This window comes from Rhinatrema bivittatum, chromosome 4, assembly GCF_901001135.1.
Source record: "Rhinatrema bivittatum chromosome 4, aRhiBiv1.1, whole genome shotgun sequence".
Lineage (NCBI taxonomy): Eukaryota > Metazoa > Chordata > Amphibia > Gymnophiona > Rhinatrematidae > Rhinatrema > Rhinatrema bivittatum.
Window position 1 is genome coordinate 73966728 of NC_042618.1, and position 23798 is coordinate 73990525.

At 41.5% G+C, this 23798-nt stretch overlaps 2 protein-coding genes across 4 annotated transcripts in view; one reads left to right on the forward strand and one right to left on the reverse strand.

Moving 5' to 3' along the window:
* The window catches only part of SAV1 (salvador family WW domain containing protein 1), a 94979-nt gene that overhangs the window by 62120 nt on the left and 9061 nt on the right, over positions 1-23798 (forward strand). The window contains exons 6-7 of one of the 3 annotated variants that reach the window (XR_003856271.1): positions 9663-9810; positions 21734-22272. The gene's annotated coding sequence lies outside the window, so the exon portion shown is untranslated. Of the gene's footprint in view, positions 1-9662; positions 9811-21733; positions 22273-23798 lie in introns of those variants that run through there. The other 2 variants (XR_003856269.1, XR_003856268.1) reach the window with 2 other exon arrangements.
* The window catches only part of ATL1 (atlastin GTPase 1), a 137109-nt gene continuing 114432 nt past the window's right edge, over positions 1122-23798 (reverse strand). Inside the window, exon 13 of the mRNA XM_029598348.1 lies at positions 1122-2257. Coding sequence (XP_029454208.1) covers positions 2147-2257 — 111 coding nt within the window. The 3' untranslated portion in view covers positions 1122-2146. The remainder of the gene's footprint in view (positions 2258-23798) is intronic.

Consider the following 23798-nt stretch of genomic DNA (forward strand, 5'->3'; position numbering starts at 1 on the left):
TACTTGCAGATATCCTTATATCTGTATGTATATTATTTATGTACTCAATACCTTATGTTATGTAATCTGCCTTGGGCCCACCTTTAGCAAAAGGCATATCAAATGCTTATAAATATAGATAGATATAAATTTGAACTTGATGCTGTAGCAGTATCTTTATAAAAAGATATTGTGATTGAGAATGACAGTTTACTTACAAATATGCATTAGGAGGGCAAGTAACTTATTTCCATATATCCTGTCATTTAAAAATGCCATGGGGCGAAGCCAAGTGATATTTTCAAGCTAAATAAGTTGCCCCATCTCAGTGGGTGCCTTAACATCGTTATTAAATAAGTTGCTGGGATGAGGGTAGCAGTTGATGCTGGGGGATGTAGGAGATGTGGAGTCGTTGGCCAGAGCAGCGGCATCAATAGGGGCTGCAGGGGGTTAAATATTAGCATACCCGCTGCTGGTCCATTGTGAGCACATTTACATCTATTCCATCTAATAGGCCTGTAATGGGACTTGACAGTGTTCTCGTTTTAATCTTTTTAATATCTTTTAGAATTCTAAAAGTAGTGAATTTTGATGATATTCTTATAAGACTTTTTTTTTTTTTTTAACTTAACCTTTATTGGTTTTTAAAGGTACTTTTTGCATTGTGGATAGTCACTTTTTATACATTTCACAAGAAAAAAAAAAGTTTTACAGTCCTGTATTAGCAGGTGTGAATAGTTGATCAACCATGTCAGACACTAGGGATGTACAAGGAAAAGATTTTTGGTTTAGTTTGTTGTTTTGGTTCAATTGCCATTTCTTTTTGTTCATTTGCTGGGATTTCTGTTAGCAGATGGTAAAGATGGCCTATGGCAGGAGCTCCCGTTGTGTGGAGATGAGGGGGGTGCATAAAGATAGAGGAGATACTGTTTTGTTTTGTTAGTATATTGGGAATTGATTAATTATGTTATGCTATGCTACATTTTGCTGTTTTATATTTGTACGCCTCTTTGGATGGTCTTTTTGATCGAAAAAATGGCACGGCATACAATTTTTAAATAAATTAATGTTGAAGTCTAAGGAGCTTTTATACCAACAGCAAGCCTGGCCTCCTTCCTCATTCTCAAAATCTTCGTTTTATTCCTTCTGTTTGCAGGCAGTAAACCTAATTTTTTTGTTGTAGTGTTGTACTGTGATCATGATGCTCATACATGTCATATCACTTTTAGCAGTCACAAACAGTAGATCACAACATTGAGTAACAGATTTGATAGTGACATAATTTAATTTTTTTAGGGCATGTTACAGAAAAAAAAATTCCATTGAAGAAAATGGGTTCAAAACATATACCTCCAGCATGAATCCATGATGCACAAGACCTTCTAAACAAGCATTTGTTGTAGGAAATCACCAACTAAAAAATAACTTTTTTTGTGAAATACAATGCATCAAAATAGTAAACCACCTTAGAATACATTCTGTATACTAAATACATTTATACAATACAGTGAAATACTTGTAAGAAGTAAATGTGCATTTGTTATAAATTTCACAGGTTTCTGCTTACAACGTTTTCAGTATAGAAGGAATATGTATTAAAGTTTGACAAAGCAAGGTAATGCATTAGATTTTAGTGCTATGCTTAAAAATGCAAGCCTTCATTTTGGCAAATATGGGTAAAACATAGTTTGAGTCTTTAGGGTGTGATATGTGTGTGTGTGTATGTGTATATATATATGCATGTATTTAAATGGCAGCTCCTTCAAACAGCCCTTCTCAAGAATTCCAAGGTTGATGACTTACGGGTAACTTATCTGCAGTTCCATATTATGCTTCATATTAAAAGTGGAAGACAGCAGTAGTTTGTAGGTAGATCAATTAGCCAAAAGAAAGGAATTATGAGTCTGACAGTAAATGTGCTAGTAGGTATTTGTAGCAAAATTCTGGAACCTTGCAGATTTGGAGAGGAAATAATCATGCTTAATATAAGTGTGCTACCAAAATGGAGACTGTAGATGTACTGTCTGAGCAAGTGCTTTGTTTTTCATTCTTGCTGTTCTGCTTGCGACGTCACAGCAATGCTTTGCCGTGTGTGCACATGACATAGCGGAATTAAAAATGTCTGGCATCATTCATGCATCTTCATGAAAAGTAAAAGTGCTCTGGCCTAGGTTTTCTTCCTTTCTGGTTCTTTGGCAGCATCGGACTGTGGCACCGGGAAGGCCTGCTGGTACAAGTGCCTGTGGGTTGCTGCTGCACTGTACAGTTTGTAAAGAGCCTGGGAACAAAAGTATAGGGGAGGGTCAGTAAACCCGAGAAGCCATTTTGCACAGGACCCGACTGCAGCCTTTACAGAGGTTTCTGAGTATGATGGTACTGTGATGGCTGTACTTGATAGTGGCAATTACAGTTTGACTTGGATATTAAACACTGGAAGGCATCATGATAATTTGCATACTTCATGCAATCACACATTTAGAGTCTGCTAAAATACTTTTTCTGTAAATGATATGAGAGCAAAGCATTCCATGCATTGAGCTTTTCAGTCTTGGTACGTTTCGATGCAGATAATTCTTCAGGTATTAATCTTAAAAATCAAGAACAGGTTAAATTCTGAAACAATAATAGCCAAAGCCACAATTTTAGTCTCTTGTGAAAAATATGGTAAGTAATGAATATATTTATATATGTCACCAAACATAATAATGTTTGATGTTAGTAAAAATAAAATAATCTCCATTAGCTTTACGCAAGTTTTAAGATTCATTACTAATAACACTACACCCCTTAGTGTGTAGTGGTAAAACAAGCTGGCGTTGTAATGTTTCTGGATCCTTATAATCCGGTTATTAGCAGGGAACACATTATCTTGTGATGTAAATACATCTTTAAATGTTAAACCCTTTAAGAGAGCTCTATAGAAACAGCTGCAGGGTTTGGTTTTTTTTTGGTTTTTTTAATGTCTAGTGAAGACCAGATAGAGAAGAATGAGGGAAGCCAGGGTTCAAAGCTTCACACGGACACTCCTTTTGACCTTGGACAAGTCTCTTCACCCTACAATGCCCCAGGCACAAATTTAGATTGTGAACCCTTGGGGCTGGTGAAATGCCTACTGTACTTGATTGTAACTTGCCTTAAACTTTGGTTTGGCAAGGCAAGTAAGGCGATCTAAAATCCAAAGCAAGGTTTTGCTGGCTGAGGGCAGCAGTACAGAGCTCAGCTGCATCAGTGCTTTCCTCTCTAGCCCCCTGCCTCGTGAGAACCCCAGAGCAGCGAATGGAGCATGTACCACAAAATGAAATGCTTCAGGATTTTGCAAAAGCAACTTTGAACATTCTAGCAATGGTTCTAATTAAAACCAAACAAATTTCTGGTTTACACACGGACTGCCTAACATGTTAAGATGGCATGACAGCTTGGTTAGAAATGCTTACAGTTATCTTACCTCATTTGTGCTTCCCTGTGGTAACAGCAATTATAAAAAGAAAAAGCATCTGTATGTGTTACTGTTCATAGGCAATGTTACAGATGGTTTAGCTTTATTTACCAATAACAAGTTTCAGTGGCTTTACTTTCAGTGCCCATTTTTCATGCAACCGAATAATATATTTGTGATTTTTTTCAGAAGGTGGGTATCCTGCATAAACTTTTGCTTTATGGTCATTCAGTGCTATAATGGACATGGCAACATATGAACAAAACTGGAACAACATCTAGGCGCAAAGATTGCTGCTAAAACAACTGTCATTTGTAAAAAAAAAAAAAAAAAAAAAAGCAAATTCCCCCCCCCCCCCCAAAAAAAAACAAAACAAACAAACCAAAAACCATGACTTAAAGAAGCAGATATAGTTAACATTTTTCCAAAGGTGCATGAATAAGGATCATCTTGGACAACTAGTTTTTCCACAACACGATAGTGCAAGGAAACGTCAAAGTTCCACAATCGTGTTGCTGATTACTTGCTTAAGTGCAGGTTTATTGCTTCTTGTGGCTTTGGACAACTAGTTTTCTACAACTTGTATTGGCCTTAGTTTCCTAAGCAGCATTTAGTTCAGGGCTACACTGCCTGAGGCTCAGGAATTGCATCACAGGTGCCAGCACCTTTGAAGATGTTTTGGATAGAGAGAGGTGGGCTTCAATCCTCGGAGGTCAGATTAAGATAACTTTATTGGTATGGCAATTTTACTTGTGTTGCCAAAGTAATTAGAATTATTAAAACAAAGGGGTTAAGATGAAAGAAAAATTACAAAATGACAATATCAAGCAGGGGGTCCAAGTTACTGAAGGTACAGCATGAGGGACAGGTTTTGGTGCTATTCCTGATTGTCCCTGGTCTGATGGGCAGGATACCCCATATTTTGCTGCTATTTCTCCTCTCCCCCACGATTATATAGAGGTTTTTCCTGCTCATTTTTTTTGTGGGAAGTCTGATTTTCTCTATCAGCGTTAGAGATGCACATTTCCCATCTTTGCATTTTGCACAGCACAGGTGCAAATATATTTTTGTTTCTATTGCTCCAGTGTTGCATATGGAATCTGGTTTCTTGGGGTTTCCAGTTCAGTTTTTGTATCTTTCTTTTTTTTACTTTGTGATCACTTATTCTGTTCTTGGTGAGGGTCTGTCTTTTTTTTTTTTTTGCATTTGTGAATGAAGTGAGGTCTACTGCTAGCATGTATTTTCTGTATAGGAATTTGTTGCAGTCCAGCTTGTTCTGTTTTCCAATTTGCAACTCCCAATATGAGACTGTAGTGTTCTAGGGTACATGCATTTCTGCCTTTTCATAGGTTGGGTTCTAGTTTGAGTTCCAGGTGCTAGTGCTAGATTGATAGGGCAGAACTCAAAATCTGCTGGCAGAAAAAGATGCATCATGTAAGAAGAGAGCCAGCAGGATATCCAAGTCTTGTTGGGCCAATGTATGAGCAGAGAAGGATATGGGCCTTCAGCATCTCCCCCCACCCCCCCCTGCAGCAGAGGAGCCCTAGACTTTGAGAGAGTCTGAGTAGGGTGAGGGGAGAGCAGCCTGTGTATATGTATGTGAGGGAGAGAGAGTCAGTGAGAGAGAGCTATGTGTATGAGGGAAAGAGAGAGTCTGAGTATGTGAGTCTGTGGGTGTGTGTATATGTGAGGGAGAGCCAGTGAGTATGTGAGTGGGGGGGGGGGGGGGCTTGTATGTGTGAGAGCCTGAGTGGGGGAGAGAGTGTAAGTGTGAAAGAAGCCTGTATGTGGGGTGGGGAGGGGAAAGAGCCTATGTATGTGAGGGAGGGAGAGCCAGTGAATGTGTGTGTGTGTGTGTGGGGGGGGAGAGACAGTGAGTGTGAAAAAGCCTGTCTGTGGGTGGGGAGAGAACTTGGGTGTGGGTGGGTCAGAGGGAGAGCCAGTGAGTATGAAAGAGCCTGTGTGGGTGATGGAGTATGTTATGTGTGTGAGAGAGGAGTGTGCATGAGTCAACGTATGAGAGAGAATGAATACATATGTTAGGGAGTTTGTGTGTATGAGGGAGGATAAAGTGTGCACACTCCCTCTCCTCCACCGATTATGACAATGTCAAGGTGACTGAAATCAAAAGTTCTCAAGTATTCCCCCCCCACCCCCCCCCCCCCGACCTCACGGCTCTCCCTCTTCCTCCCTCCCTGCATCGCTGCTGAGTCTAGTGTGGCACTAATAGGCACACGGTGGAGATTGACCTAGCATCTGCCTATAGGCCCTGCCTCTTCAGAGGAAAGCAAAGGGGTGGAGCTTGTTCTACTCAAGCACAGGCCTGAATTTCTCAATAGGCACACTAGGCCTATGCCAAGGGCTGCAAAAATCTGTGAAGCAGCAGGATGGCTGAAGCTGCTTTCCTTCTGTGGTGAATCTCAGCAGCCCTCTGCTTCCTAATCCAGCCCCTCCCCTGCCAGGCCATGTGCAGGGAACAGGGAGGGAGGGGGGGGGGGGCTTGGAGCAGCAGAGCAAAGGGGATCATTTTGCGGAGTTTAGGAGGGACTGTGAGGGATCACCGGAGGATGAGAGAGGATCAGCTGGGAGGCATGTATGTGTGAGAGGGAGGGGGGAATACGAGAAGGAGGTAGTGTGTTTGTGTGAGAGACAGATGGGGTTGCTATTATGTGTGTCTGTGTGTCTGTCTCTATGCAGGATTGGTTGGGAGGTTAAAGAGAGGATGCAAGGGAGAGCAGAACCAGAACACAGTAGGAACATCTCCCTCCCCTCACTGCAATTCACATTCTGTCCTTTCATCTTGCATTCTGTCTCTCAGATCCAGGAACCTGGGATCCTCCATGCCTTTCCCTTTTTCCCCAGATCCTGGCCTTTTCTCCCTTCCTCCCCCCCCCTGATTTCTAGTGTTTCCCATCTTCTATCAGTGGTCTTCTCACCAACTCCTCACACCATTCCTGATCCTCTCATCTTCTCCTCTCCCCAACCCTGAGATCTCTTCCCTATACTGATACTTAAAATCCCTTTTTCTCATCCAGTAAAGGGAAAATTACACAAACACAAGCAAGGTTTATAAAAGAAAGTAAAATTGCTAGTGTGCTTCCCAAGTGACAAAAATTGAGGGTCACTGTCAGCTATAAATATCATTTCACAGTGTTTACTGGATTGAATAATATGCTGTTTTTAATAACAGATGATAATAATGCAATGTGTGGTGGAATTTACCTTGTGCTAATGGATTGCAAGATATATGCATTTAACACAAATACCGAAAAGCATATGCACATAACTGTAGCACTAAATTTGTCCAGTAAATGCTGTGATAGCTCCAGCTCTTATTACTTTCAGCTGGTGCCTGAGCAGCATTTTTAAACTTTTGTCAGCATACTTACCTGTGAAAAGAAAAAAACTCCTTATGTGCTCAAGCTTTATTCACTCATATTTTTTATTTAAAAGTGTTTGGCTTTTGCCAGCGTTCATGGCAGGATCTAGAGGAATCTTGGTCACTTCTAGGGATGTGAATCATGTGCCCGATCGTTTTAACAATCTGGATCGGCTGGGGGGAGAAATAAATCTGATCGGCATGATTTTTTTGCAAAAAAATCGTTTTTCTGAATAGTGCGCACTAACTTGAGTTAGTGCGCACTATCAAAAAATTGTTACTTAATGGTTTAAAAGTAACATTTGAGGAAATGTTCGTTAGCTAGAGGTGCACACTAAGCCGCTCATGCTTGGTGCTGTCCCCCGTGGCCATTTTGCTACCAGATATAGCACGCACTAGCCAGAAAGAGAAAAAAAGTGCCAGCAGGCTGCAGCAGTGACAGTGCCGCCAGTAGCCAGTCTAGCCTCAGCCTGCTCTTTAAATTTAACCACTGTAAATATAATAAATTAATAAAGTTTTTTGTTTAGTTTTTCTATAGTATGTTAATGTTTTGAAGTTCAGGTTTCAAGTTTCTTTATTAAATGTTTTGTTTCACTAAAGTAGAATATAGAGAAGTACTTAATTTCATGTTATGTAAAGTTTCTTTAGGTTAATACACAAAGTACTTCATTTTATTTTATTCTACTCTAGTGAAAAAAAAGAAGTTTAGTTTAACACAGGAACTGCAAACTTGAGCACAGTGAATGGGGGGGGGGGGGGGGAGAGGGATGTGAAGGGGGAGACAGCCCCTGCATTCAGCAGCTCTGATTTTCTGAAGAGATCTGTCCTTCAGAGACCAGGGAGTGGGACTGCTTGGCCCTTCATCTCCCCCTTTCCCTTCCCTTTGTCAAGCTACCAACCGTTTCCATTTCCCATCCCCCATATATTAAACCATCACCTCAGTGGGAACCTTGGTAACATCAATAAATAAGAGGGCAGCCAACAGGAATACATATTCATTCCTAACTGACCTTAACCGACCTGAAAAGTGTCAAATTGTATCATTTTCTGTTAGTGCGCACTAACCTGATTAACAATTTTTTTTTTTTACGATAAATTGGGGGAATTTCTATTGTATTGCACTCCTTAACGATTAATGACGATATTAAAAATATCGGACGATAATTTAAATCGTTAAACGATTCACATCCCTAGTCACTTCCATAATTGGTTTTTGTTGACCAGCATAATTGTTATTTGCCATTGCAGTCTTGTAGGTTGGATTCTGTTTTCCTCAGATGCTGCCAGAGGGGACCCGAGAGGTATCGAGCAAGATATCACAGGCTTCAGCCATGGTCAACCGCTATTTTAATTCCCTTATATTTTTCACATCTTTTTAAACCTGATCCGTGTGTTATTGCATGGCAATGGAAGCTGGAATTTCCATTACTGCAGCAGTGTTAAATCTTGGAAGTGGCGGAGGTTTTGATTTCTTTATTTTTTCCTCCTAGCCCTGAACTTTAGGGTAGAGCTTAGACCAGATGTGGCACAGACAGTGCAGTGGCACCTGCTAGATGTTTCTGTCCCCTCCGCTTATCTCTCCTACTGTGGAACCCAAAGAAGTGCTCTGCATCCAGATGTTTGCTCATTGCATGGTTTGTCTCGGCCATATCCCGCCCGTACAGCAAAGCAACACCCATAGCAAGTCACGCAGACTGTTGGAAATGTCATCCATGGGTTTTGTTCTTCCCTCATCAAATTAAGGGCCAGGTGGCCGAAGCATTTTTTCCCATAGATGTAAAATGGTAAAAACCCTTTCATGCATCTGGTCCTAAAATAGGAGGTACTAGCAAAATCCTCAAAATAGCAACTTGCCTATCTTGTGTAGTTTGTTTTTTTTCCTTTTTTTTTTTTTAAAGAAATCTGGCCTGCTCTTTGAATGTTATTCCTCAGTTTTGTCCTACTGTGGTTTTATATTGTTAATGTATTGAAGCTTTTTTATCATTACAATCACACTTCCTGTTTTAAAAAGAATCTCCTGCCCTGAGTCCCCCCCCCTTACTGTATTACTTCGTAAGCACAATTTTTAAAGCCATTTTCATTGGCGATCTGAAAATTGCCCTCACTGAACGTGGCTAAATGTCTGCACAGTAAGAGGAGACTTTCCTGGGGATATGTTTAGGGTGGAGGAGGAAAGTAAGTGTGAATAAATTGCAATCTTTAAATCCATACTATTTTACCCATAGAAAATATTGTGCATCTGCTGAAAAGGCCGGTGCAAACGGCGGCGGGTAGTTTGTACCCGAGGCACATTTCAAAAGCCAAAGAATGTGTGTACATTCACTTTGAAAAGTGGGCAGGGTCTCCTCCATGTCTGGGCCATGCCCTCGTACGGTGCTGATGAGGACCAGCACAGCAGCGTCTCCAATTTTCTTAAATTCATAATGACTAGGTGGGAAAAGCTGTCAAACATATTAAAATAGCAATGCCCAGCACATCGGCTTACCATGTTAATGAGAGATCCAGCTAGGAACCTTAGTTTCCTGTGCACTTTTTTTTCCCCAGATTTGTATGGCCACTTTCCCAGAATGAGTAATGGCTGCGCAGTGGTGCAATTACTGAAGCTCTAGCGCTCCCATGAGTGAATCGGGAGCTGGGCACATGATGTCCTGGTGCTATCCATTCAATCGCCCTACAAATAAGTTCCCATTTGTAAATGACCAACAGCTAGAGGCTCAGTTCACTGAAATTGTCTTGGCAATTGTCTCTTGCAAATGTCAATAAAGCAAAATCATTGTCACAGACTGATTTTAAAAATAAAATTAGCAGTACACGGGGAAACAGAATGATGGCAAATGCTCCATTAAACTCCTCCCATTCTGTTTACAGACATGCCCGTGATTACCAACTTGCTCAAGTACACATCTTCGCCTTCAAGAGCCCTCAGATACAAATATATTTCCTTTTTCTCCGCAAAGCTGGAGTAAAGTTGGGCCTGGAATGCTGCTGCAGTCCTGTAGCTTCTCTTACCACTCAGGTGAGCAATTTTGACTCTTTTTGAAACTTTCTATGCTTGTAGAATAATTGGAAAGCTAGCTGGAATTAATACTTCTATTTTATTCTGTTAGGTATCTGTGCTCAAACTTTTTTAAAGATTAGCTAAAGTTACCTATGCAAAAGCTGTTTTTAAAGTGCCACTTTTCATGCCTTTTCCAAGTCACTGTGGCCTACCGCAATGTCTTTTGTTTGCCTATAGAACCTTCACATCTCTTATCCTAATGTAACCCTATGTTTCCTTGCATTCACAGTTTTCTACGTACTCATACATACAGCATAACTCCTTACTTGCACGCCACTCCCTTTGTACATGTATGCAACCCTTCCCCACATCCACAGCTGGCATCTCCTTGAACACAGAGCACACACCCATGTAACTAAGGACTCCCAAAAGTCTAAGGCTATCATAAAATGCGCAAAATAGTAGCAGACTACTCAGCCACATTAGCAAATAAGATTGATTCATAAAGACTATTCATCTCGCACCTAATCTATCATACAACCTACTGCGCGCATTTTTCACTCCTATCTCTCCCTTATATCACATACACACCTCCATTTAAAAGTTGCCATTTCTCACTTCTGATATACAAAAAGTGGGTTATACAAACGTGACAATACTTGATATATATGCAATAGAAAAGATTTATTTACAAAATAATAAAAATTAAGACCTTTGCCTCTTTCTTGTAGACTGAGTATGACGAAGGCGTGGCTCAGTCTGTCTTCTTTTCTGCCCCTTATGGTGCTGTGGGAGCTGTAGTTCTCTGCTCTTTGCCCACCATCGCTGTATCTGCGCCTAAAGTTGCAAGAGCAGCATGTTTTGCAACTGTAAAAGGAAAAAAACAATATGTTTTTACAAGAATCTTAATCTTGGCTAATAGACTACCAAGACCAGCTTACATACAACATCCACAGAGAAGGAGAAAAGGCAGACAGAAGAAGGGAATGGTCTTAAAAAGAAGCAGAAACAGGGAAAAGATTGCCAAGTGGATACCAAAAAATCAGAACAGTTATGAAAGTCATAAACATCCTAACCAGGGCCATCCCATGCTGCAGACAAAAGTTAAAACTTAGTAATAGTTCAAAGACCACTGGTATGTGCTCAACAGCATTAGAATAAAACACCCACTCAATCCACAGAATAATTCAGTCAGCAGGCGTGGCTCATCAGACAGTTTAAGGATGAGGCACCTTTGCCAGTCTCCTCTGCACAATATAGACAAAGCAGCCAGGCCGTCTCATGAGCATGTTCCACAACGAGACAATCTGTGAATTCAAACTTGCAGATACAAGCCTACAACCATGCTCTTAGAGCAACAGGAAACAGTCTACTCACCCCCTAACCAAACATTTTGTGACAATATTGCTCCTATGACGAGAGGTTCCATTCCTGGCCCTCCTGCTACCACCAGAGGGTATCCTGCCCTCCTAAGGATCATGGGCTTTGTACTTAGGAGGCAGAGTGCTCTAGTCATTCTCCAACTCAAGACATGGGTCCAGGCCTTTTTGGCATTAGTCTGTAAAGCAAAGATAAATTTAAAAAATGGTAAGCATTTCCTAGAAAGATATGCTTACATAAATACACCTTATATCATTTTAACCTGTAATCCTAAGTCAGGGGTGGCTAGCTCCAATCCTCGAGAGCCATAAACAGGCCAGATTTTCAGGAGATCCACAATGAATATGCATGAGATTAATTTGCATACAAGGGAGGCAATGCATGCAAATCTATATTTGTGGCTCTTGAGGACTGGAGCTGGCTAACCCTAGGCCCTAAATTATCAATATAATCATACCCAGATAGCTCTCATGAGCCATACATATGCAACCAGAATTCAGTAAAATCTAAGATCTTGAATGAAAGTAAGCAGAAAAGTACTTACAAAGGTAGACAAGAACATCTAGGCCTCAGTACTGGTCCCAATGAACTAGCTAGAGAAAGAAAGGCAGCCTTGTCCCTTGAACAATTGTGTGCAGGGCCTGCAGATGAAACCACACTGTAATCACATTTGGCTAGGACAGTGTTTCCCAGCCTTCTCCTGGAGGCACACACATCCAGTTGGGTTTTCAGGTTTGCCATAATCAGTATGTATGAAATATATCTGCATACCCTAGGTCTCCAAAGCATGCAAATCTATTTCATGCATATTCATTATGGCAATTCTGAAAACCCTACTGTTTAGGTGTGCCTCCGAGAGAGGGGTGGGAAACATCTGGCTAGGACATCATTTGATAACAGGTAAGTGCTTTTTAAATAGTTTGATTGAATTCAGTACCAATATTTAAAAGCTGTGTTTTTCAGTTCTGAAGGACAAAGTCTATTTTAATTAGTAGTATTAAAAAACACAAACCAGTACTAAGGATCAAATCAAACTGCACTGCTCTTAATATTAACAGAGACCTCAAACAATTACACCTCAACAGCCTGGGTGCTGTGGAGAATCACCACCATCATGAGTCTCTACTTAACATACTCACTTTAAATGTTTTCATGCAGATAAAAATAGTCATTTCAATATTGTAAGAACCTTTTTCTTTGCTTTCAAAAACAAGAAATGAAGACATCTATTTTTTTTTTTTTTTTTTTTTTTTTTATATTAAGGAGAAAAAAATGTTTCAACTGGTCACCAGATACTGAACATTGACTCTGCATCGGGGGAACTCACCACCATCTTGAAAGGGACCCTTCCTTCTGGAATGGAAATGGCAAACAACTTTCAATATGATTGACAACAATAAGAACCAATCAAAAACGGAGGAGCTATTGTGACAAATTTACATTTATCCGATGTCACTCTATAATCTCATTTAAACCTTTAGGCACTGCTGAATCCAATTTCAAAATCTACATTTATTCTTTTAAAGGCAACCTTTTTGGTCGGTCACCTCCCCTGTCATTTCTTGGGACATGATCAATAACAACTATTTCATTTGCTCAAATGTATGTTGCACCATAATAAAATGAGACACCATCAGGGCCGACGTTTTGCTCATGTTCAAACAACTTTTATGTTCAGTTAATCTGATCTTCACCTTGCGGGTCATACGGCCGACATATATCAGCCTGCAAGGACACATGATTAAATAAACAACAAACGAAGAATGACAGTCTGTATGTCCTTTTCATGGTAATGGTAGATGAAACTAATTGTAATTCCAAACCAGTCATAGATGAGGCACAAAATTCACAGTATCCACATATTTTATATCCCACTTTTTCCTCCGCAGTTACTCCAAGTTTGGCCATTTTATATGTGGGCCAATTTGAGGCAGAACATATTTGTACATCTAAATGGTTTTAAAGATATAATTTTGGGGGTGTGATTCATTGATTTATATATTTTTCATTTGGATGTCTGATAATAGACAGCTCACAGAATTTCATCTATGGATGAACTCCAGGAATATCAGTTTATCCTTCACGATGGTAGCAGACCAAAAGACAATTTTCTTTCTATCATTTTGGAAAATGGTCATATAAGTAGTAAGTACTACCTTATTCAAGAAGTCTGGTGACTGTAACAATCTACTGCAATATCAGTCATCACTCAAATGCCTTGAAAAAAGATTTGCCTGTTGGTCAACTTTTCAGGTTGAAGAGAATATGTTTGGATATTAATGAATTCAAGAGAGAGTCCTTGGAGTTAAAAGATCGGTTATTGGAAAGTGGGTATCGTATAAAAGTCATTAGACAAGCTAATTTAAGAGCATGGTTTGTGGATAGAGGATCATTGTTGGAGTTCAGACAAAAAAGATGATGAATCTCAACTTATATGTGTGCTCCCTCAAACTAATTGTACAAGAGACTGAATTAGTATTATTCAGCATGATTGGGAAGTGTTGTCTGTGCATCATGTTTAGGAAGAAAGACTGTGGTTTGCTTTTCTACATGAAAGACATTTGAGATGTTCTTGTACATTCATCATTATGACATGTGACAATGACTGGGATATAAAATATGTGGATACTGTGAATTTTGTGCCTCATCTATGACTGGTTTGGAATTACAATTAGTTTCATCTACCATTACCATAAAAAGGACATACAAGACAGACTGTCATTCTTTGTTGTTTGTTTAATCATGTGTCCTTGCAGGCTGATATATATTGACCGTACGACCCTCAAGGTGAAGATCAGATTAACTGAACATAAAAGTTGTTTGAACACAGGTAAAACGGCCCTGATGGTGTCTCATTTTATTATGGCACAACATCCATTTCAGCAAATTAAATGCTCTGCTATTGATTATGTACTCGCAAATGACAGGGGAGGTGACCAACTGAAAAGGTTGTCTTTTAAAAGAACAGATGTAGATTTTTAAATTGGATTCAGCAGCACCTAAAGGTTTAAATGAGATTATAGAGTGCTTTGATATCGGGTAAAGGTGAATGTCACAATAGCTTCTCCATTTTTGATTGGTTCTTATTGTTATCAATCATATTGAAAACTGTTTGCTATTTCCGTTGCAGAAGGAAGGGTTGCAGAAGAGTTGGTTGCTAGAGATGTGAATCGGAACCGGAATCGGTTCAGGTCCGGTTCCAATTCAAATCGTGCATTTTTTTTCATCCGGCCGATCATTTTTTGTTTTTTTTTTAATCGGCTGCGCCCGATCCGATAAACAAAAAACCCACCCCGACCCTTTAAAACCGCTCCCTTAGCCTCCACCACCCTCCTGACCCCCCCCCCAAAACGTTTTAAAATTACCTGGTGATCCAGTGGGCCCCAGGAGCGATTTCCCGCTCTCGGGCCATCGGCTGCCACTAATAAAAATGGCGCCGATGGCCCTTTGCCCTTACCATGTGACAGGGTAACCGTGCCATTGGCCGGCCCCTGTCACATGGTAGGAGCACTGGATGGCTGGCACCATCTTTAAAAATGGCGCGGGCCATCCAGTGGACGGCTGGCGCCATCTTTAAAAATGGCGCGGGCCATCCAGTGCTCCTACCATGTGACAGGGGCCGGCCAATGGCACGGTTACCCTGTCACATGGTAAGGGCAAAGGGCCATCGGCGCCATTTTTATTAATGGCAGCTGACAGCGAGAGAGAACGCTCCCGGGACCCCCGCTGGACCACCAGGTAATTTTAAAACGTTTTGGGGGGGGGGGGGGTCGGGAGGGTGGTGGAGGCTAAGGGAGCGGTTTTAAAGGGTTGGGGTGGGTTTTGAGGTTGTGTCCTAACTCCCGTTAGTGTGCACTAACCCGATTAACGATTTTTTCACGATAAATCGGTGGAATTTCTATTGTATCACACTCTTTAACGATTAATGACGATTTAAAAAATATCGGATGATATTTTAAATCATCAAAAAATGATTCACATCCCTATTGGTTGCCATTACCTCTCGAAACACTGTTCAGTGTTAGGTGACCGGTCGAAAAATGTTTTTTTTCTCGCTCCTTGATTAAAATACAAAAAGTCTTCAATTGTTGTTTTTGAAAACATTGGAAAAGGTGTCTACAATATTGAATAGACTTTTTATCTGCATGAAAAAATTTTAAATTTGAAGTGTATTTTAAGCAGAAACTCATGATAATAGTATTTCAACGCAGCACTCAGGCTGTTGAAGTGTAATTGAGGTTTGTATTAATATTAAGAGTAGAGCAGTTTGATTTGATCCTTAGTACTGGGTTGGGTTGGGTTTTTTTTAATTAGTTTATATGTACAACTCATGGTGTGATTTTGAAGTAGTTAATTATAAGTAGAACATTAGCTAATGAATTCTGCTGGGCTTGAAAAATCAGATTCTCCATTAGGGAAAGTAGGCATGTGACTAGGCGTGCATGTGTAGGGCACCATTGCCCAAATTCTCATCCATACTTCCTCCCACTGGCAGGAGGAGAATGGTGCTTCTGCGGAGCCGCAATCTTGGGTAAATTTCCATTGTCAGGCTTCCTGTTGAGGCCAGTGGAGGAGATGGTGCCAGACATGGGAAGCAGGTGCCAATCTCCTCCTTTTAGTGGGAGAGAGGGGATGGGGGTGAGAGGGAGGATCGAACCGGGGAAAGAGAGTCATACTGGTGGGGGGTGGGGGGGGGGGGGGCTAGAGAGGTACTTAGCGGCCTGTGAGATGTAAAGCTGGCCATATTGGCTTGGTTTGTGAGACAAAGTGCTCTGTGGAAAAACAAAATACAAATTCTTTAAACAAGAGCCATCCCTGTGACTTAGCTGCAGTGCAGGAAGTTAGAGGTAGTTTCTCATGCCAGGAGCTAGTGAAGCTCTGGCATGCCGTGGAGATGATGTGATCAAGCCTTCAGGATGGAGTGTAAAACTGCTGTTACTGCTGTGGTGACTCCTGCTGGCCAAAAGGTGGTACTAAGGGTTAGTTCTTTCAGGTCAGGAGGTTCATCTGGAGAGGGGTATGTATGTTAGAGGGAATTTTTGGAATGAGTCAGGCAATGAGAAAAACCATATAATAGGCATTGCTTGTGAAGTCCATGTGCGATCTCAAGGCTACTGTTACACAGGCATTTAAAGGTCCCTTGACCATTTTATAAAGCTGATACCAATATAGGATTTCAATAAAGAAATGCCACTGCAAAAAGGCCAGGTGTGATCTGATTTCCTACCTACTTAATTACTGTTTGTACATGTATTTGGCTCACCCAGTAACTATCAATTATGTTCTTTGACCATAGAAGAAAAAATTAGGGCCCATTATCCAGAACTATTTTTCCAATTTTGTGTTTATCGGAAAATGCCCCCCATTATAGTGACAAGCATGACAGACGAAACAAGAGGTGTATTTTCATTTCTCTGTGTCCAGACATGTCTGCCCTTCTGTGGATGGCACGGTTGCCAGCCTTCCCCCAATATGTCCATTCGAGCTGTAATGCACACAAGCCCCAAGAGGAGATAGCAGCCACCAATCACTTTATCCCTGGTTCCTCTGTACTGTGCAGTTTAGAAATGCAAAGCCCTGTCCTAAGAGACATGGAAAAGAGAGTGAAGCATGAGAATTATGGAAAGGAGAGAGAAGTTGTTGTTTGTGCAAGGAATATTCCTTGATGTGCATAAGGGACTGAGCAATGTAGTGGAGATGATACAGTATTGCTTTCTATTTACTAGTACAATTACATTCTGCCCTCCCAAACAGACAGGCCGATACAGTACAGTGTGCTCTGACGGAGCGCATTGTTAGCCTGCTTATAGACGCGCGTTTTCCCTTACCCCTTATTCAGTAAGGGGAGGAAAACGCGCGTCCAACCCGCAGCACCTAATAGCGCCCTCAACATGCAAATGCATGTTGATGGCCCTATTAGGTATGCGCGTGGGATACAGAAAGTAAAATGTGCGGCCAAGCCGCACATTTTACTTTCAGAAATTTCTTCCGGCGCTGGGAAAGTGCACAGAAAAGCACTAAAACTGCTTTTCTGTGCACCCTCCGACTTAATATCATGGCGATATTAAGTCGGAGGTCCCGAAGAGTGTGGAAAAAAAAAAATTTGAATTCGGCCCGTGGCTGTCGGGCCGAAAACCAGATGCTCAATTTTGCCGGCGTCCGGTTTCTGAACCCGTGGTTGTCAGCGGGCTCGAGAACAGAAGCCGGCAAAATTGAGCGTCGGCTGTCAATCCCGCTGACAGCCGCCGCTCCTGTCAAAAAGGAGGCGCTAGGGACGCGCTAGTGTCCTTAGCGCCTCCTTTTCCCCGTTTTTACCGCATCACCTAATTTAAATACAGAATCGCACGCGCCGGGAGAGCGGGCGTTCGTCCGCTGTCCCATGGACTTTACTGTATCGGCCCGTTAGGTAGAAACACATCTAGAACTTCAGTTTATATCCAGTTGTTAAAACCCCTACCTTGCTTCTCGTTATAATGTAATCAGTTAATTTGCTCTGTTCAATGTATTCTGTTGTTTTCACTGTAAACCGTGGTGAAGGCTTGATCCAAACTACGGTATATAAAAACCGTCAAATAAAGAAATAAAGATATAAAAAGTGCTGTCTCAGATACAGATTTAAAATTTTTCCTTTATTATTTTTCCAATGGTTCTTATGGAGTACAACTACATAACATTTAAATCACACAACGTAACCGACGTAGGCTTTGCGTCCCTCCTTCCTGGTACCAGTGCAGTCAAAGCCTGCTCATTTAGCTTCCTCCATCCCTTTCATAGGCTCCTGATGGCTGGGGAATGCTGCCATACACCTGAAAAGGGATAACGAGGGTCATGCACATTGAAATGAATTACATGATTCCAGGCACCGGCCAGCCTAAAAGTTCATCTAAAGAGCGGTTATTCCTTTTTTTCACAAATCCGCATCCCCTAGCAGTAAGGTTTGATTTTCAGCCTGGGAGGCGATTGGTTGGAGGTTTTTTTTTTCCCCATTGAAGTTGCCCAATCTTTCTGCCAAACATTTTTCTAAATTCCAAATTTGGGTGAATTAAGCCTAAACAATGTCCCTATTTTGTAGTAAATCTTTAACAGCAGATAGATGAATCATGCAATTAGCAGACTGGCTGGCTTAAACTTTTCAAATGAACATTTTGCGTTAGGGCCATAACGCTAGCATTAATGTCCTAATGTGTGCGGTAAATAGTGTTACCAACCAAAAAAGGTTTTTATCACAAATGGAGATAGAGAAAGCAAGAGACAGAAAGAGAGACAGTATATAACTTTACTATTTATACCACTGTAAAAAGGGGCACTTATCTCGGGGTGGGGTAGGTTTGGGGGGGGGGGCAGTTTTACATACACAGTCAGAGGTACAAACAACAAATTTGATATCACTGAAGATTTTCTGTCATTTGGAGCGATGAAAGGTAAAAGAGTTGATTTGTACAGTGTACTCTCTACCTAGTTTGACTGACTGAAGCTAGGTAGAGAGTGCACCAAGCTAGGTAGAGAGTACATTGTACAAATCAACTCTTCTTTTACCTTTCATCTCTCCAAATGACAGAAAATCTTCAGTGATGTCAACTTTCCTGTTTGGACCTCTGACTGTGTATGGAAAATTGCCCCCCAAACCCCACCCAAAGTTAAAAGTGCCCCCTCTTACAGTGGTAAAAATCAGTGGCTCTCAACCTTTTTTTTCTGTCGGGACACACCTGACAGATGGTTCTCACATGCATGACACACTGACCCATGATCGTCACGGGGCTAGATGTAAAAGTACAGTTTGCATCCACTGGAACCCCCCCCCCCCCCGACCCACAATAATGGATGTAAAGCAGAATTACGACATTCCCCATACAACTCACCCTACAAAAACGATGTTCTGGTGTCATCTCAGTAACAGCAACTCAAACGCCTTCTACTACCAGGCTCAATAGCCCTACTTATGAAAAGACAGCAGTTTACCACCAATGCATGTCCTCTTGAGAAAACACAACAAATAAGACTGATACAAACGCTTACATGCTAGTAAAATATCTCACTTCAGTAACACACACAGAACCGACCTAACATACTCCCAGGATCTGCAGTAATGCACAAAAACTAATCTGAAAAAGCCGTGAAGAACAACAAAGGAATAGATGCCCGAATAGTCTTTTCCAAATACTTTAATGGGTGGAGACATGTAAACCAATTGATAAAATTCGCCCGACTCAGGCCGAGTTTCACCACCTTTTAGTGGCTGCCTCAGGGGCTCAAAATGACTTCTTGAAATTGGAGAATTGAATTGCAATGGATCACATATGAAATGTGTATTCAAAATCATCCGCAGTGCCAACGTAACTTTAATGAAGCAGACTACACTCTAACGGTTCCATTCAACCAATGGTGCCGCATACGTATTGACTGCAGGTCAGCGTGTATAGTCTCCACTCATGTGAATGTATAGCGAAACTCGGCCTGAGTCGGGCAAAATTTATCAATTGATTTACACGTCTCCACCCATTAAAGTATTTGGAAAAGACTCTTCGGTCATTTATTCCTTTGTTGTTCCTCAAACTAATCTGCACACAAGTTACACCAGTATTACGGACTGCACTCAACCAGTAACAACCCTATCTATGAAAAGGCAACACTACAAATATTAAATCAGGCCCTAAACACCAATACACCTCCTATTAGGAAAACAGAACTAGCAAGCAGCTATAGATCCCCACACAGAAATAATTGTAAAACTATACTAATAAGCAGAATTAATGTTTCAAAACAGCTATTAACAGAATAACATCCAACTATTAAAAATTCTCCAAACACCAATAAAATATTTCAAAAAAGCAGACACATCATATAATACTAAATAATTAAAATGGCAGTCAATCAAGAAAGATAAACTTAAAAAGCCACCTTTACTTACCCATTCCAGCAGCTCTCCTACTCCTTTCCTCTTCCATGCAGGCTCTAGCACACACCAGAAGCAGCAGTAGTGGCTAAGCTCTATACTCATGGTCCTCTTTCTTAGGGCCCTTGACCAGTCTGTCTCTCACACACACACCATACCAGTCACACCCCTATGACCAGTTTCTGTCTCTCACACACCAATCTCCCAACCAGTCTGACACACACACATACCAGTCACCTTCCTGAACAGTTTCTCTCATGCCATACACACACAGGCTTCCCACTCCCGTGTTCTATCTTACATATACGGAAATAAGCTCACTCTCTCCATATGCACAGGCTTCTCATTCCCTTAATCACTTTCTTTCACATACACACACCCCAGTCTCTCACACACCGTCACCTTATTAACCAGGCTCTCTCTCATGCATGCACACACAGGCTTCCCACTCCCATGCTGTTTCTCACATATACAGGCTTCTCAGTCCCATGCTTTCTTTCACACACACACCCACAACAGGCTTCTTACTCCCATGCTTTCTCACATACCCAGACTTCTCAATTCCATGCTTTTTCTCTCTCTCTCTCTCTCACACACACACACCAGTCACCTCCCTGACCAATATCTCACTCACACACACTCCAGTTATCTCCCTGACCAGTCACTTTTATTGTCTCTCGCATATACACACATCACCTCTCTGACCAGTTTCTCTCAATCACACACACGTTCTCTCACACACTTACACACATGCTCTCAATCAAATACATGCAAATTCACACTGAAAGCTTGCATTAAAAAAATCATTAACGATGGTAATTTTAAATTAAATGTACTTAAGACTGAAGCCTCTCTTATTTCTAAAAGATTTTAGAACAGTTTTACAAGCTCTGGTTTTATCAAAATTAGATTACTGTAATTCACTGTTTTTAGGCCTACCAGCGAATGTGACAAGACCACTACAACTATTACAGAACTCAGCAGCTAGACTCCTAACAGGAACTAAAAGATCTGATCACATTACACCAATACTGAAAGACCTCCATTGGTTACCTGTTAAATATAGGGTGCAGCATAAAGTTCTATCGCTAATTCATAAAACACTCTACAATAAAAAGATAGAATGGTTAACCTCTACACTACATTTTTCATATCCCATCAAGAATCACAAGATCAGCAGGTACAGGGATGCTACCTATACCTTCTCCAAAAATTGCTCATTTAAATAACATCAGAGAGAGGGCTATTTCTTTTGCAGGCCCCAGCTGTGGAACTCTCTACCCCAGGAACTAAGGTTGGAATCTGACATTAAAATATTTAAAAAGGATATTAAAACATGGCTATTCAATCAAGCCTTCCAAGAACTTTAACCTCAGGATTATACTCACCTTTAATATAAGCACTTAATTAATTATTTTATCTCTGCTCTTAATGTTCTACCTCTTTACTGTTTAAATTTTGTTTATTTATTTTACTATTTTATTTGTTTTAGTAGTTTATTAAACTCTGTATTTTCTTCTCTCCTTTTAATTTTGGAAACGCAAATATTTTTAAACGAATATTTAACTATTGTAAACCGATGTGATGTTCTCATGAAACTTCGGTATATAAAAATTAAATAATAATAATAATGCTCTCAATCACACACATACATTCTTTCACTTACAGGCTGCCTGTCTTCTCTCTCACTCACTTCCTCCCCTCCCCCAGCACAAATAGTATTTGCAGCAGCTTCCTTCAGCCCCTGCAGGCCAAGAAAGAAGAATCCCATCGGCCGCTGGAGGCTTATACTGCTGTCTCCTTTGCCGATTGCCGGCTGCTTCGATTGCTCCGGGCCACGCTACTGTTCGGGGGTTGATGCTTCTGCCGCCACTACTTTACCACGCGGCACGGCTCTTTCTCCTTCCTGCGCACTGCACTGCATATCACTTCCTGTTCCGGGACAAGCGCGGGAAGAAGCAGGTGTAAATATAGCAAATAAATTGTCAAATCTGCATGCATTAGTCTCTTAGAAAATAACAGGTGACGAGCGCCTTAGCAAGGATCCCTCCTAGATTTTATCTCCAGGCCTTGCCATATTCATTCTAGGACCCAGAAAGCACAAAGGAAGGCGATCTATAATAGCCATCAGGATGAAATAAAGAATAGATGCCTGTAGTCTAAAATCAATCCTTTATTGAAGTGGAGACACAAGGGTAGCCCGACTCTGGCCGAGTTTCGCCGTTTCAAATGGCTGCCTCAGGGGCTTACAACAATCTTCTTGAATTCATTAGTTATGTATGAACTAAGAATGTAGGGTGATCATATAGAGAGCTGTATGATCTCTTATACTGCTCAGTCTCAAAGTGTTTGCAAAAACGGATCTCCACTTGGTTTGTCTTTACAAGTGGAGATCCGTTTTTGCGAACACTTTGAGACGGAGCAGTATAAGAGATCATACAGCTCTCTATATGATCACCCTACATTCTTAGTTCATACATAACTAATGAATTCAAGAAGATTGTTGTAAGCCCCTGAGGCAGCCGTTTGAAACGGCGAAACTCGGCCAGAGTCGGGCTACCCTTGTGTCTCATATTCATTCTAGTGCTGCTGCCCTCCAGTAGGTACAAGGTTGGCAGGGGGAGCAGGGTTTGATGGGCCAGCAGCTCGGCGTGTTAAGGCAGGCAGGCTTTGATCGGGTCGGTGGCCCAACAGGTTACGATCCCGACCTCTGATGCTTCTACCGTGGAAGGTGGCAGAATCTAGGATGATGCGACTAAAGGCTCTGACTTCTACGGTCAGGTCTTGGTAAGCACGTCCTCCGATGACGTCTTGGCGGCTATGGCCAAGTATATTCTACGACACCCTGGCTTCTACGGCTGGGTGTTCCTCAGCTTGCCAGCGGCAGTCCTGCTCAATTGCTTAAATAGTTTTGGGGCGCTGGTCACCAGGAGTTACCCCCTTTAGTTGTAGTGATAGTGCATAATCGAATTGTTACATTGATGGTATTGTATTATGTTTGATGTTTGTTTACATGTGTTGTGGGCTGCGGACAAAACGTTACCCAACAATAAAGAAAATGCTTTTGAATCTAATGGTGTGTCTGGGATTAATTATGGCTGGTACGTGGGTAGGGGCAGGAGGGAGGGGGGAAGGGGCAAAAGTGGGTGCATAGGCCTCACCCCTGCCCTCATTGTGAGCAAGTGTAAATATAGGCAAATAAATTGTCAAATCTACATGCATAAATCTCTTAGAAAATAGCAACTTACACATGTAAATGTTGGCCCTGACTCAAAAAACCCTAGACCACCCCTTCTTACGGGAGTGCTGGGGAGCGGTCCCAATTCCGGGGAGGTTAGTGTGCCCTTGGACCACAGCGTGACCGCAAAGGGGCTCTGGGGAAGTACCAAGGCAGGCGGGACGTGTCCAAGCACGGGCAGACAGGCTGAACACCAGGAGCCCTGACCTCTGCCGAACTTGAACGCATCAAAGAGACCCAACAATGCAATGTTGATCTCTGGGGTAGCCCTCCGGCCACTCTATAGCCCTTTTGGACCTGCCACTTGGGAACGGCAGATGCAACAGGACAGACAGAGGTCAAAGACAGGTGATGGTACTGGAACTTGGAGCACAGACAAGACAAGGATACTTGGAACTTGGACGAGACGAGGGTACTTGAAACTTGGAACTCAGATGAGAATTCGGTTGCTTGAAGGTTTCAGCAAGGTTCTGGATTATGGAGAAAGTACTGAGC